Here is a 13,191-nt window from a genome sequence, read left to right as displayed (position 1 = left end):
CTGCCTGCCGATGTAAGAGATGCAAAAGACCCAGGTTTGATCTCTGGGTTGGAAAGATCTCTTGGAGTAGGAAATGACAACTTGCTCTGGTATTTTTGCCTGGAAAATTCCATGGACAGAGTAGCCTGGTGGGCTACAGTCTATTGGGTCACAATGAGTTGGACACAACTGAGCACACACACACACACACACACACACACACGTATTGATTCTACTTTTGAAAATGGTCTAAACCCTGCCTCCCCTCAGCAGGCCTGCTCTCATTGCCTGTGTTCAGGTTCTGATCACATCTCACTCAAATACTTTGAGAGTCTCTGAACTGGTCTTCCTGCCCCTAGTCTTGCCCACCTTCATTCACGTATCTAGTTTCTGCATTGTTGTCAGTCTAGGTCTCCATCCAAAGGAAAAACAATGATCTTGTCCCTCCTGTGATTAAAAGACTCTCAGTACTTCCTTTGGAGAAGGAAATGGCAACCCACTCCAGTGTTCTTGCCTGGAGAATCCCAGGGACAGGGGAGCCTGCTGGGCTGCCGTCTACGGGGTTGCACAGAGTCGGACACGACTGAAGTGACTTAGCAGTAGCAGCAGTACTTCCTTATTACCACCAAGGTAACGACCAAATTCCTTGACTGGGCATACAAAGCCTTTCACAAACAATTCCTCACTGATTGCTGCAGCTTCTCTCAGCTCTCTCAAATGCCCTGCCCTTCAGACACCCTGCCCACCTTTCTTTAAACAGACATTGCTTGTTGAGGCTGACCTGCTCTTTAGCATGGCTTTCTCTTACCTATTTGAGGTGAAGTGGCTTTGACCCAGTTAACTCATGTTCATTCTTCAACTCCTAGATCCAAAGTTGCCTGGTCCATGAAGTGACCCTGCTGGTCCCAGGCAGCACTTGACCTTCCTTCCTCTGCACTGTCTTGGCACATGCTTCCAAGTCTAGGACTTTCTTTTTCTTTTTTTGGTAATTTGGTTTTCTGTCACTGTTCTCCAGTGAAGTGTGTGGTCCTCAGGGGGGATTACATATTTGTTCATATAACTCAAATTAGAAAAACCTTGCTCACAGCATCCCTAACAGATGGGATGCTCCATTTGAACACTGCCAAGAGTGGGAGAAATCACTAGCTATTATGCCTTCTATTTTTGTACATTTATTCATGGATCTATTCATTCACTAAGTATATACTGAGCACCCACTCTATGCCAGGCACTGATATAGATGGCAGGGATACAGAAATACCAAGCAGATAAAAATTGCTACCCTCTAGGAACTTTTATTCTAAGTTCTTTTGAATGTGCAAAAAAAGAGTTGGGTACCTTCTCATCTGATTCAGTGGAAGTCGACCTGTACCACATGGACTGAGTTTCATACCTGTGCATGCATGTATACGTGAATAAATGAATCACGGAGCAAACAAAGATGGCGTGAGGAAAACATGGAGAAGTCAACATAAGATACCATCCATGAAAAGGAAAATACTTAGAAACATGTCTTGCTGAAAATGGGATGAGCAGCTTCATTTTCCTGTGTGGATAAGGGAACTCTGGGTCTTCTCTGTTTCTTCAGTAAAAGTGTAGATTAAGCTAACAGCAGGTTTAGGGAGAGACAGTGGGGAAATCTACTTATATGGGTAGGGAGTGGATGCTCTTTGTCATTGGCAGGGTATGAAAGGAAGTTAGAGTCCAGAAGGGTGGATGTTTGTCTAGTGTATAGAAAGGCTTTGTGGTACACCCACTTATGAGTCAACTCATGATACACTAAGAGTCCTTCTTTTGGTTCAGAGAAATTCCGTAATGGTTGGAATCCCTGAGATGCAAATGTCTTTCATAGTTAGTCTGTGTTCCTTTTATTCTCTCCCAGGATTCTCAACCTTGGCTGTACCTCTAAATCAACTAAGGAACTTTTAAAAAGTCTAAATATTGAGACTTCACTCCCAGAGAGTCCAAAACTTAGGTCTGGAGTAAGATCCAGATACCTATATTTTTTAGAGCTCCAAAGTTATTCTAATGCACAGCCCTCTTTAGCGTGTGACCCTGGTTCCATTATTGCCTCCAATGTGGGGGATGACTTACATGCAGATGTAGATCCAACAGCTGGAGAAGCAGAACTTAAATTAGGTGAGCAAGGCCCTTTCTTCCTTTCACTCTGGTCCCCTTGCATGCTTTGTGATTCTCCAGATCTGTGAAGGACTCATAGACAGCAAAGTCCTCTGGCCTCTAGAGAGTGTGGTAAACCTTTGAGTAGAATCAACAAGCCTTGGAATCATAGAATTTTGGAGGCAGGGAGGATTTTAGAGATCAGATCCAACCTCTTAGCCCTCTGAACTGAGTGTGATAACTTGCTAGAAAAGAAAAGTCCCTATATTGAGGGGGAATCCCTCAGGGAGTTTCTCTAAGTGTGTAGGAGATGGACATGCAGACAGATCAGCCCAGGTTAATGTGATGATGTGTGACAAGTGCTTTAGTGGTCATCAAAGGGCTAGAGGAACACAGGGGAGAAAATGACTCAGTTGGAAGGTAGAGGAAGAGGGTGTTATCAGGGAAGGCTTCCCAGAGGAGTAGAGATTTCCAGGGCTGTAGGTTCTTGACTTGAGGGCTCCAGATTCCGATCCTGTTTTTCCACCTTCACTTTTAGACTTTGGCATTTGACACACCAAGTTTCATAGCTCAGCTATGCTACTCAGCTAGTGGACCTGGGTAAATTAGTAATCTTTGGGCCCAAGTCTCCTCATCTCTAAAACGGTTAACGCTAACTAAATCATTGTGGGATCCTTAGGTCTTACACAGAAGCTATAGAAATGCCTGATGCAGTGCCACCCATAGAGTAAAGAATACTTAATGAAGAGATAGGATTGTTGTGATCATTTTAAAGTCCTTTATTTATATACAGCATGAGGAGATTGAGGCTTGCTGGTGCTTCCTCTTTGTGTGTGGCAGTGCCTAGGAGAAGGCCAGCTGGGTTTTATGAAGTTATCATATGACTTGGATGCCATTAAGGGTCTGGAGGCTTTGAGGAAGGCAAAATGTGACAATTGCATGGTAACAGAGAAGCAAGAATCGTGGAATATCAACCACACATACTACTGCAAGGTCCTCGATATTATAAAACCGTGATGTATTGCAGCCACTGTCCGTAAGGTTAGAGGCAGCGGTGCAGTGACCAACTTGAGAGCTTAGAGCAGAACAAGAAAAAGAGTAACTTCCCATGACATCGTCATAGTATCATGCCCATAATTCCTTGTTTGTCTCTATCCTTCGTTAGAAGAAAATGTCAAATGGTTGGGGATGTGGTGTAGCACTTTCACGGGTGTATGCTCAGTCACAAGCGCAGTGCTTGGTCCACAGTGGGCATTCAAAGAGCAGTTGTTTAAAAAATGAGTTTGATGCAAGGTGCTTTTGGTAAAGCCAGAGTGTAGGCTCTCCTTGCCTTTGGGGGCCCTCCTTTCCTACCGTGCTCCCTTAATCTCTTCTCTTCTGGCATCTCCGGGGCAGTGGCTGGCTCTCACACTGCTCTGGGCCGACCTAACTGAAATATGTGCCTTCACTTCTTTGCCTGTTGTGGAGATGGACCTGCCTGCCATCAAAGCATTTTTGACTCAAAGCAACTATGGAGATTATCCAACCCCACATGGATTTTCTGGATGAGGAAGCTGATGCCGTTAAGAGTTCTCTAACTCTTTGAAGTCTCATAGCTTGTTGAGGCAGAGCTAGGAAGAAAGTTCTTGCCTCTTGCTTTCAGATTTGGGGCTCTTCTACTGTTTCAGGCTGCCTTGGAGTACGTACCATCTCCAAGTTCATAGTGAGGGCTCCATATCCAGAAAAACTCACCCTCCCTTCCCCAGGCCCTTTGCTTTTCAAAGGGCTACCCAAACCCAAAGCATCTACCTAGCATGGTGGTTAATGCCAAGTACTGTAGAGTCAGACTGCCAGAATTCAAGAGCTTATTTGTCTACTTACCATGCGACTTCACTTTCACTTTTCACTTTCATGCATTGGAGAAGGAAATGGCAACCCACTCCAGTATTCTTGCCTGGAGAATCCCAGGGACAGAGGAGCCTAGTGGGCTGCCGTCTATGGGGTGGCACAGAGTTGGACACCACTGATGCAACTTAGCAGCAGCAGCAGCAACCATGATTTGGGCAAATTCTTTAACCTTTGTAAATTCAAATTTGCTTATCCCCTGGAGAAGGGAATGGCTATCCATTCCAGTATTCTTGCTTGGAGAATCCAATGGACAGAAAAGCCTGGTAGGCTACAGTCCATGGGGTTGCAAAGAGTCGGACAGGACTGAGCAACTAACACTTTCACTTTAAAAATGGGCGTGACGATAATACTAACTTTTTTTACTTGGAATATTCAAAGCTATCATAATGGACGAAAAGCAGCATCCTTACATTTTCTTCCTTGGATCCAAGTTCCGATTGTGGCAGCCAAACTACCTAAGTAGCCGAGGTTGTGTCTTTCCTACTTGAGTGCCGGAAATTTAGTTCCTGTGTTTCTGGGAGAGCTTTGCCATGGAGAGGACTCTGCAGGCTCTCAGCCCCTGTAGGCAGAGGAAGTCCAGGAGAAGATGCAGTGTTCTTGGACTCGGATGGCACTTCAGATCCAGTGCAGCCTGGCTGCACCTAAAACTTTAATGTAAATTGGCTGTGACGTCTGTGCAGGGGCCCAGATTTAGAAGCAGAGCAGGATGCGTCTACCCAGGCTGGTGACAGACCCGGAGCAGTGTTCCCATTGGAGAAAGTGGAGGGCGTAGCAAGAGGGAGAATTTGCTCAGTCTGGCCTGGTGGCTCTGTTTTATTAATGATCTGGAAGAGCAGAGGAAAGTGACTTTAATTAAATTTGCCAGTGATATTAAAAGATGTCAGGAGCCACTGCTGAGGACACAGACACCTTGCAGATGGCCCTGGGGGGTTTAGGAAAATAATCCAGGGAAAAAATGAGAGGCCGTGGGCTGAGCTGAGGGGTCAGAGGGTCATCACATGCAGAATGTACCCTCGGCCCACCCTCTTTATCTGTATCTGTTCTGTTTCCAATAGATTTCTGACTGATCTTCCTGCTTTGGTTTTGTCCTACTTACAGCCACCCTAAAACCTATCTAGCCAAATTGGTTTTTCTGGAATACCATGTCATTCTCTGTTCAAAATCCTATCATTGGCTTTTCACTGCCCTTAGGATAAAATCCCATCTTCTCAGCCTGGCATATAAGACTTGCCATGAATTGGGTCCTCCCTCTGTGTCCAGCCTCATCTTCTGTCCCTCCTGCCTCACACTCATTTGCCTGTAATCCTATGTATACAGAGGGCTTTCCTGCCCCACGTCTTTGCTTCGGCTGTTCTCTTTGACTCAGATGCCCTTCCCATGTTCTTTCTTTTTTTTTTCTCTGTCTTTCTTCTTCTTTTTTTAACTAAAGTGCACTCATGCTTGAAGCCTCATTTCAGGGATCACCTCCTTCAGAACGCCTCCCTGAATCCCCGAGTTGGCTCGGTGCCCTGCTTGTGTTCGGCAGCACTCAGCCCACACCTTCGCTGGTGATAGTAGGAGTGCCTGTGTGTGCATCTCTCCACCCCTGCTCAGTGGTGCCTTGGAGGGAAAACCCCGTATCATAGTTTATTTTGTCCAGCGACCTCTAGGACAGGCCTGGCAAATCACAGGCACTTGTTAATGTTTGTCCAACTGAACTGATAGAAGGAGAATATTTGGGTGGGAGATGGCCTTGGGCGATCAGGACACCCCAGGAAACCTGGGGAGCAGTCAACTCAACCAAATGGTTGGCTCTCCTGTGAGAGTACGTAGGGCAGCCAGATTGCTTCTAAGACCACAGAAGACTGGAAGCTGACTGGGGCTCGTGGGTGTTCTGCAACAAATTGGGACATCCTCGTAAGGTGGAGTGATTGGGACCATCAACTTTATGTCATCTCTATGTGAGCTCTGGTTCTGCTACTTCTTTGCTTTATACTTGGAGTAAATGACTCAAATGACTTAACTAAGACTCAGTTTCCCAAAATGTAAAATAGGGATTAAAATAGTACTGATCTCTAACAACAACTAATAGGGTTGTTATGAAGATGAAATAATACATTCAAACTTTATGCACACAATATCTGCTTTTAAGCGTTATTTACTGTCACTAATATCTTTCTTGTTTCGGGCAGTTCTGGGGATCTCAAGCTGGGTCACCTCCATGAGTATGGCTTAGGACTGATTAAGAGCCTTCTGGAAACATCAAAGATCAGTTGGGTCTCTAAGGGAGTGCAGTGAACCACCCAGGAGGTAGGGATCTGTCTCAATCTGTGTCTGGGGCTGGAGTTATGGCAAAAAATGACCATTGGCTTGTTCATCAGAGACATCCCCTCTCCCTCTAACTTCTCAGGCAGAAACCATCTCCTGGCAGAGCTGGAGAGAACAACTAGGCATCCCCCGGTGGTTTTTCACCTTCAGTTCTAACAACTTAGTGCAGACAATCCCTAACCACTTTCTTGCCTTGTTTTCTTTTATTGGTTCCTTCAGTTCATCTGTTGTCTCAGGGAACAGTCTTTCTAAACTGACCTCTGATTATGACCATGTGATAGCACAGTCCCCATAAAAACCTGTTGCCACAAGTGTCTGTGGGACAGAATAAAGACCATGATCCTCCTTAATTGTCCCGGTGGGTATGAGCAGTCGGAGTCCTCGTCCCCCGTCGATCAGGAAAACACTACTACCTGAGTGTCCCCTGTCCCCTACTGCAGCAGGCCAGCCTCTTCCCTAACCTGTGGGTAGCCCACCCCTTTGGGCTTGGCCAGTTGTGCGGCTGCCACTGCCTGTCACCATGCTCGCTGTTGATCAAAGAGCTGCTCCAGCTGTGCCCACCTGCTGTCTCCTCCTGCGTGGGGCTCATCAGTATTCACAAAGTGTTGGGTTTTCAGAGATCAAGGCGAGAAGCCAAGATCCGTGTCTGTCCACAATTCTCCAGGTAGGTGAGTGCTAACCCTAAGAATAGGGTCTCTGTGTACATCACAGGCTATGGGGGCATTTTCAGTCTTTGAATATGGATGCCAATCACCTTCAGCCTCTCTGCTCCTCTACAGTCGATGTCATAGCCTTTTCTCCCCCAAGTGAGGTCAAAGCCCCAAGCACCTGCTGGGGTGACCCCTGGTACCTGGACTAATGGGGTTTATGGGCCTCAGCAGTTGGCTCCCGTTCTGAGGAATACAAAACCAAGTTAATCCACAGAGCCCTTTGGGAGGAGGGCCTTCAGGATTATCATATGCACCAGGGTGTGTCCCAGGGGGAACTTCTCTTTGAGTACAAGCCTTGGCAATTGAAAGAGGTCCTAAGTAGCCTCTAAAATCTAGTGTGGATTTGTCTACGAGACCTATTTTTTTCTAAATGGCTACGATTCAGATTGTAAAATGACTTTTAAGAAGGCTGATTTCTGAGTGTGTTAATCTGCTCAGGCTGCACTAACAAAATACCATAGACTGAGTGGTTTAAACAACGGAAATTTGTCAGGAGGCTGGGATTCCAAAATCAAGATACTGACAATTTGATTTCTGGAAAGAGGTCTCTCCCAGGCTTGCAGATGACTGCTTTCTCCCTATGTCCTCACAAAATGGAGCGCTCTTTCTTTCTTTTTCTCTCTCTTGTCTTCTTAAATGCCAACAAGCCTATTGGATTAGAACCCCACTTTTATGACTTCATTTAGCCTTAATTACCTCCTAACAGTTCTATCTCCAAGTAGAGTCACATCGTGGATTAGGGCTTCAACATAGGAATTGGCAGGGGGATTGTACAATTCCGTCCATAGCAGTGAGGAAGCTTCCCTACTGCCACATTTATTTATTCCAAAACATACATTTACTGAGCACCTACGAACTACCTACTAAGGATACCATGATAAACAGAATAGACATAGTCTTTGCCTTTTTGTCATAGCTTAATGGATGAGTTAGTCATCAATCATATAATCCCACAAATACCTATGTAATTTCAAAATTTTGTAACTGCCATGAAAAAAATTAAAGGAAAGGAGTTGACCATTTTAGGGTGAAGGAAAGTTTTTGTGAGAAAGTGACATTCAAGCTGAGAGCTAAAGCATTGTTACGAGTGGGGGTGCAAAGAAGAAATGATATTTTTGGTCATGGGTCATGTTATGGGCAAAGGTCCTGAGGTGGAAAATAAGATGGTGTACTCCAGGACCTGATGGAAAGGCCATCACTGCAGAAATGCAGTGAGAGGGACAGTGGCAAGAGATGAGGGGGATGAGGAAGAAGGTAGCTCGCGCAAGGCTCAGCAGGTCATGATGAGGATGCAGGTCTTTATATTGAAAGTGAGGGGGAACAGGATGCTTGGGGCTGGTGCACTGGGATAACCCAGAGGGACAATATGGGGAGGGAGGCGGGAGGGGGTTTCAGGATTGGGAACACATGTACACCCATGGCTGATTCATGTTGATGTATGGCAAAACCAATACAATATTGTAAAGTAGTTAGCCTCTAATTAAAATAAATAAATTTAAACTTAAAAAAAAGGAAGAAAAAAAAAAAGAAAGAAAGTGAGGGGGAAATGCCGAAAGGCTTCAAATAGGGGAGAAGGAGCATAGGCTTTTTTTGTTTTGTTTTGTTTTAAGATGACTATGGCTATAAGAGAAGATGGAATAGAAAAAGGTCAGAGTTGGAGTGAGTTCAGTGAGGAGGTGACTGAGTAAATTCATCAGGTGAAAAGTAATGGGCCGTGATGGTGGTGAGAGAGATGGGGAGGAAAGTTGATGGGACTCTGTGTTGGACTGGAGAGAGAAAGGCTTGCAAACAGGCAGCAGTTTCTAGGCTGAGAAACGGGGTGGATGGAAGTCCTATTTTCTGAGATGGGAAACAGCAGAGAAGGAGGAGGAGCAAGTAGAGAATAGCAGCATTCTTCCATTACTAACAGTACTCCTACATGCTTGTAACAGAGGTGGAAACATGGGCAAGTTGTTTTTCTTTAAGGTATTGAATAGTTATTTGCAGTCTCATTCCATCTGAATGAGACAATGGGTAGAAAGATAATTGTAGTTTCAGCTGAATTTCTTCCATTCTTCTGAATTCATGTTCACCTTTTAGTGTCTTGAGGTCAGCAGAGGAGGCTGAATTTCACCCTGAAATCTTGCCTACAGATTAAAAAAACTTATTTAGAATCACTTGCCTGTTGTTTCTAGTGCTTCCTGCCACTTGGCCCTTGCAGTGTTTGGGTTTCAAGTTAGAGTGGCTGACTGACCTTCATCTCCCCGTAACTGGATGCCTAAACTCTTTCATAAGCCTGTCTTGCTGGAGGGCTAAGGACTGCTATGGACTGGGCCTTGGGCACCACTTACAGGGCTTCGGTTTAGCTACATGACAGGTAGTATTCACTACAGAATCAATTCTCTTGATTTCTCAAGCAATCTCAGAATTACAACTTGCCTCCCTAAATTTTCATCTGGGGAAGGAGTTTTTCCCAACTGGGCTCAACTGCACACAAAGCAGGGTGTTCCATTTGCAGGAGAGTAGTCCAGGATAACAGTTCAATTCAGCATGTACTCCTGTAAACTTATGTTTTGCAAGATTCTTGAGTATGATGACAGTGTGGTAAGGAAGGCTGAAAACCCTAGAAACAGTAGAAGTGGGGATGAAGATTCCTGTTATACTTGGCCAATTTAACTTAATTCTTGAGAACTCTCACAGATAACAAAAGGGTTGGGAGGCAGGACTAAAGGGGTATCAATTACCAATATTCCCAGCTATTTTAAGCCACTTTTCTACTGACTCTACCAGATGGTCCTAAGGACAGAGCAGCTATTTGAGCCTCCCAGTGACATCTATTTTTCCAAGTGAGAGACTGCCCCATATGTTAGTACAATATGTCACTCAAGATGAAGCATCAGTTTTTATTGGTGGGAACCTGCCGTTTGTTGTCCTCCTATTTTTAAAAAAAAAAAACTTTTTATTTTTTATTGGGGGTATAGCTGATTAATAATGTGATAGTTTCAGGTGAACAGCGAAGGGACTCAGCCATACATATAAGGTATCCATTCTCCCCCAAGCTGTCTCCTTTTCTTCATGCCTTTTCCTGCCTCTCTGATCTCTTCTAGGTCTCTGGCCTGTCAGGAGGACCATTGGTGTTGCAGTGGAAGCCGGCGGCTAAGTCTTGTGTATGGCGTGGTTAAGGCTGCAGCCTCTCACCTCTGCCTTCCTCCATTTTGGGCTGATTACCTTTGTGCTCTTCCTGAATGGTCTTCGGGCAGAGGCTGGCGGCTCAGGGGATGTGCCCAGCACAGGGCAGAACAATGAGTCCTGTACAGGGTCATCAGACTGCAAGGAGGGTGTCATCCTGCCAATCTGGTACCCGGAGAACCCTTCCCTTGGAGACAAGATTGCGAGGGTCATTGTCTATTTTGTGGCCCTGATATACATGTTCCTCGGGGTGTCCATCATTGCTGATCGCTTCATGGCATCTATTGAAGTCATCACTTCTCAAGAGAGAGAGGTGACTATCAAAAAGCCCAATGGAGAGACCAGCACAACCACCATTAGGGTCTGGAATGAAACTGTCTCCAACCTGACCCTTATGGCCCTGGGTTCCTCTGCTCCTGAGATCCTCCTGTCTTTAATTGAGGTGTGTGGTCATGGGTTCATTGCTGGTGATCTGGGACCTTCTACCATTGTTGGCAGCGCAGCCTTCAATATGTTCATTATCATTGGTATCTGCGTCTATGTGATCCCCGATGGAGAGACTCGCAAGATCAAGCACCTACGAGTCTTCTTTGTCACTGCTGCTTGGAGCATCTTTGCCTACATCTGGCTCTATATGATCCTGGCTGTCTTCTCTCCTGGTGTGGTCCAGGTTTGGGAAGGCCTCCTCACTCTCTTCTTCTTTCCAGTGTGTGTCCTTCTGGCCTGGGTGGCAGATAAGCGACTGCTCTTCTACAAATACATGCACAAAAAGTACCGCACAGATAAACACCGAGGAATCATCATAGAGACTGAGGGTGACCACCCCAAGGGCATTGAGATGGATGGGAAAATGATGAATTCCCACTTCCTTGATGGGCACCTGGTGCCCCTGGAAGGGAAGGAAGTGGATGAGTCCCGCAGGGAGATGATACGGATTCTCAAGGATCTGAAGCAAAAACACCCAGAGAAGGACTTAGATCAGCTGGTCGAGATGGCTAACTACTATGCTCTCTCCCATCAGCAGAAGAGCCGCGCCTTCTACCGGATCCAGGCCACCCGTATGATGACTGGCGCGGGCAATATCCTGAAGAAGCATGCAGCAGAACAAGCCAAAAAGACCTCTAGCATGAGCGAGGTGCATGCCGATGAGCCGGAGGACTTTGTCTCCAAGGTCTTCTTTGACCCGTGCTCTTACCAGTGCCTGGAGAACTGTGGGGCTGTGCTCCTGACAGTGGTGAGGAAAGGCGGGGACACGTCCAAGACCCTGTATGTGGACTACAAAACAGAGGATGGTTCTGCCAATGCAGGGGCTGACTATGAGTTCACAGAGGGTACTGTGGTTCTAAAGCCTGGAGAGACCCAGAAGGAGTTCTCTGTGGGCATCATCGATGATGACATTTTTGAGGAGGATGAACACTTCTTTGTGAGGCTGAGCAACGTTCGCATGGAGGAGGAGCAGCCTGAGGAGGGGATGTCTCCCAGAGCACTCAATAGTCCTCCCTTGCCTCGGGCTGTCCTGGTGTCCCCTTGTGTGGCCACAGTCACCATCTTGGATGATGACCACGCAGGCATCTTCACTTTTGAATGTGACACTATTCATGTCAGTGAAAGCATTGGTGTCATGGAGGTCAAGGTTCTGCGGACATCAGGTGCCCGGGGCACAGTCATCGTCCCCTTTAGGACAGTAGAAGGGACCGCCAAGGGTGGTGGTGAGGATTTTGAAGACATATATGGGGAGTTGGAGTTCAAGAATGATGAAACCGTGTAAGTAACCCTTCCATAGTCCATCTGCCTCCATCCCTTGTCACCCCCTTCTCTCTTGCCCCACGCTTTAAAACTTTTCCTTATACTCATGTTAATGTCAAACTTTGGTTCCATCACAGGTATGCAAGATCAGCAGACACTCCTGCCAGGTTCTGCTTCCAAAATCTCCTTCAGTTTTCTCTCTTTAAATTGTTTTCGGGCAAGGAATGCCGTGCAGGATCTAAGCACACAGGACCTAAGAACGTTTTGTCCACTGAAACTCAAAATGATAACTGGTGGGGGTGTGGGATGATGGAAGTTCTGCTGTCAGATTTGGGGAGAGTCTTGTGATGAAGCAAGATCTAGGAGACTGCTTGGGTCTCTCCTTCCTCCTCTTCTCAGGCCAAGGGCTTACATGAGCTTTGAAGGCAGTCCTTTCCATTCTGAATCAGTGATAGTCCAAGCTGGACATCCTCAAGAACGTGAGTGGCATTGGCTTATGTTTTTCCAGTACCATAATGCAGTTGTATTATATAAGCAGATTTCAGGCACCTCTCCTTCATCTGGAAATTGCAAAATTGATTGAAACTTGGCAGTCTCTTTAAGCATCAATAGGCTTATTTTATGGTGTGAGGCTTGCCCAATCTAGGTGAAATGAATCAATATGGCTTGAGTCCTGGAGGTATCTTAGAGAAGCAGAGCTCCCAGGGCAGCGGCCACCAGTCTTTAGTCACAGGTCTAAGCTCTAGAATCTGGCTAAGCAGTGGAGGAGAAGCCTCTTAGGAATTGTGGGAAAAAATACATCTTCTGTGTGGTCATCTCTTTTCACAGTCCAGAGTTCTCCTAAAACACTTCCCAGGTCACTGGCCCATTTAACCCTTCAGACACTGTGGGTCTTACGTTTCTATTGCCTCTGTCACTCTGAGGCCTCTCTGCATTGAAACGTCTTGTACTGGGTGTTCTGTCCTGTTCTTGGATGGATATCTCTAAAGAATAAAGCAGACTGACTCTGCCCAGGAGACCAGACTTTCCAGGGTTGTCAAGAAGGAAGGGGATGAGAAAGGGGAACCTTGTCTCAGAATTGCTGCTCATATCCACAAGCAATTAGCAGTAGCAGGGGAAGATAGGAGGAACCAAAGGGACACATGTAGGAAGTGGGAGATGTCAAACTGCTCCAAGAACCTGCTAAAAACACTTTCAATGGGAAATGAAAGCTCTCATCTGGTAAAGTGGGAAGAGCAATACTTTCCTTGCCTCGAGGTGGGCTCTTTTTTGCAGT

At 46.0% G+C, this 13,191-nt stretch overlaps 1 protein-coding gene across 6 annotated transcripts in view; it reads left to right on the top strand.

Moving 5' to 3' along the window:
• Nucleotides 1-13,191, top strand: part of SLC8A3 (solute carrier family 8 member A3) — a 168,092-nt gene that overhangs the window by 14,257 nt on the left and 140,644 nt on the right. For all 6 annotated transcript variants that reach the window (XM_061429274.1, XM_061429277.1, XM_061429278.1 and 3 more), the window contains exon 2: nucleotides 10,088-11,933. In XM_061429274.1, the coding sequence (XP_061285258.1) occupies nucleotides 10,150-11,933 (1,784 nt within the window). In that variant the 5' untranslated portion in view covers nucleotides 10,088-10,149. The remainder of the gene's footprint in view (nucleotides 1-10,087; nucleotides 11,934-13,191) is intronic.

Source organism: Bos javanicus, chromosome 10, assembly GCF_032452875.1.
Source record: "Bos javanicus breed banteng chromosome 10, ARS-OSU_banteng_1.0, whole genome shotgun sequence".
NCBI classification, from domain to species: Eukaryota; Metazoa; Chordata; class Mammalia; order Artiodactyla; family Bovidae; genus Bos; species Bos javanicus.
The sequence above is the reverse complement of the archived record's forward strand: the minus strand, read 5'-3'. Positions and strand labels throughout refer to the sequence as shown.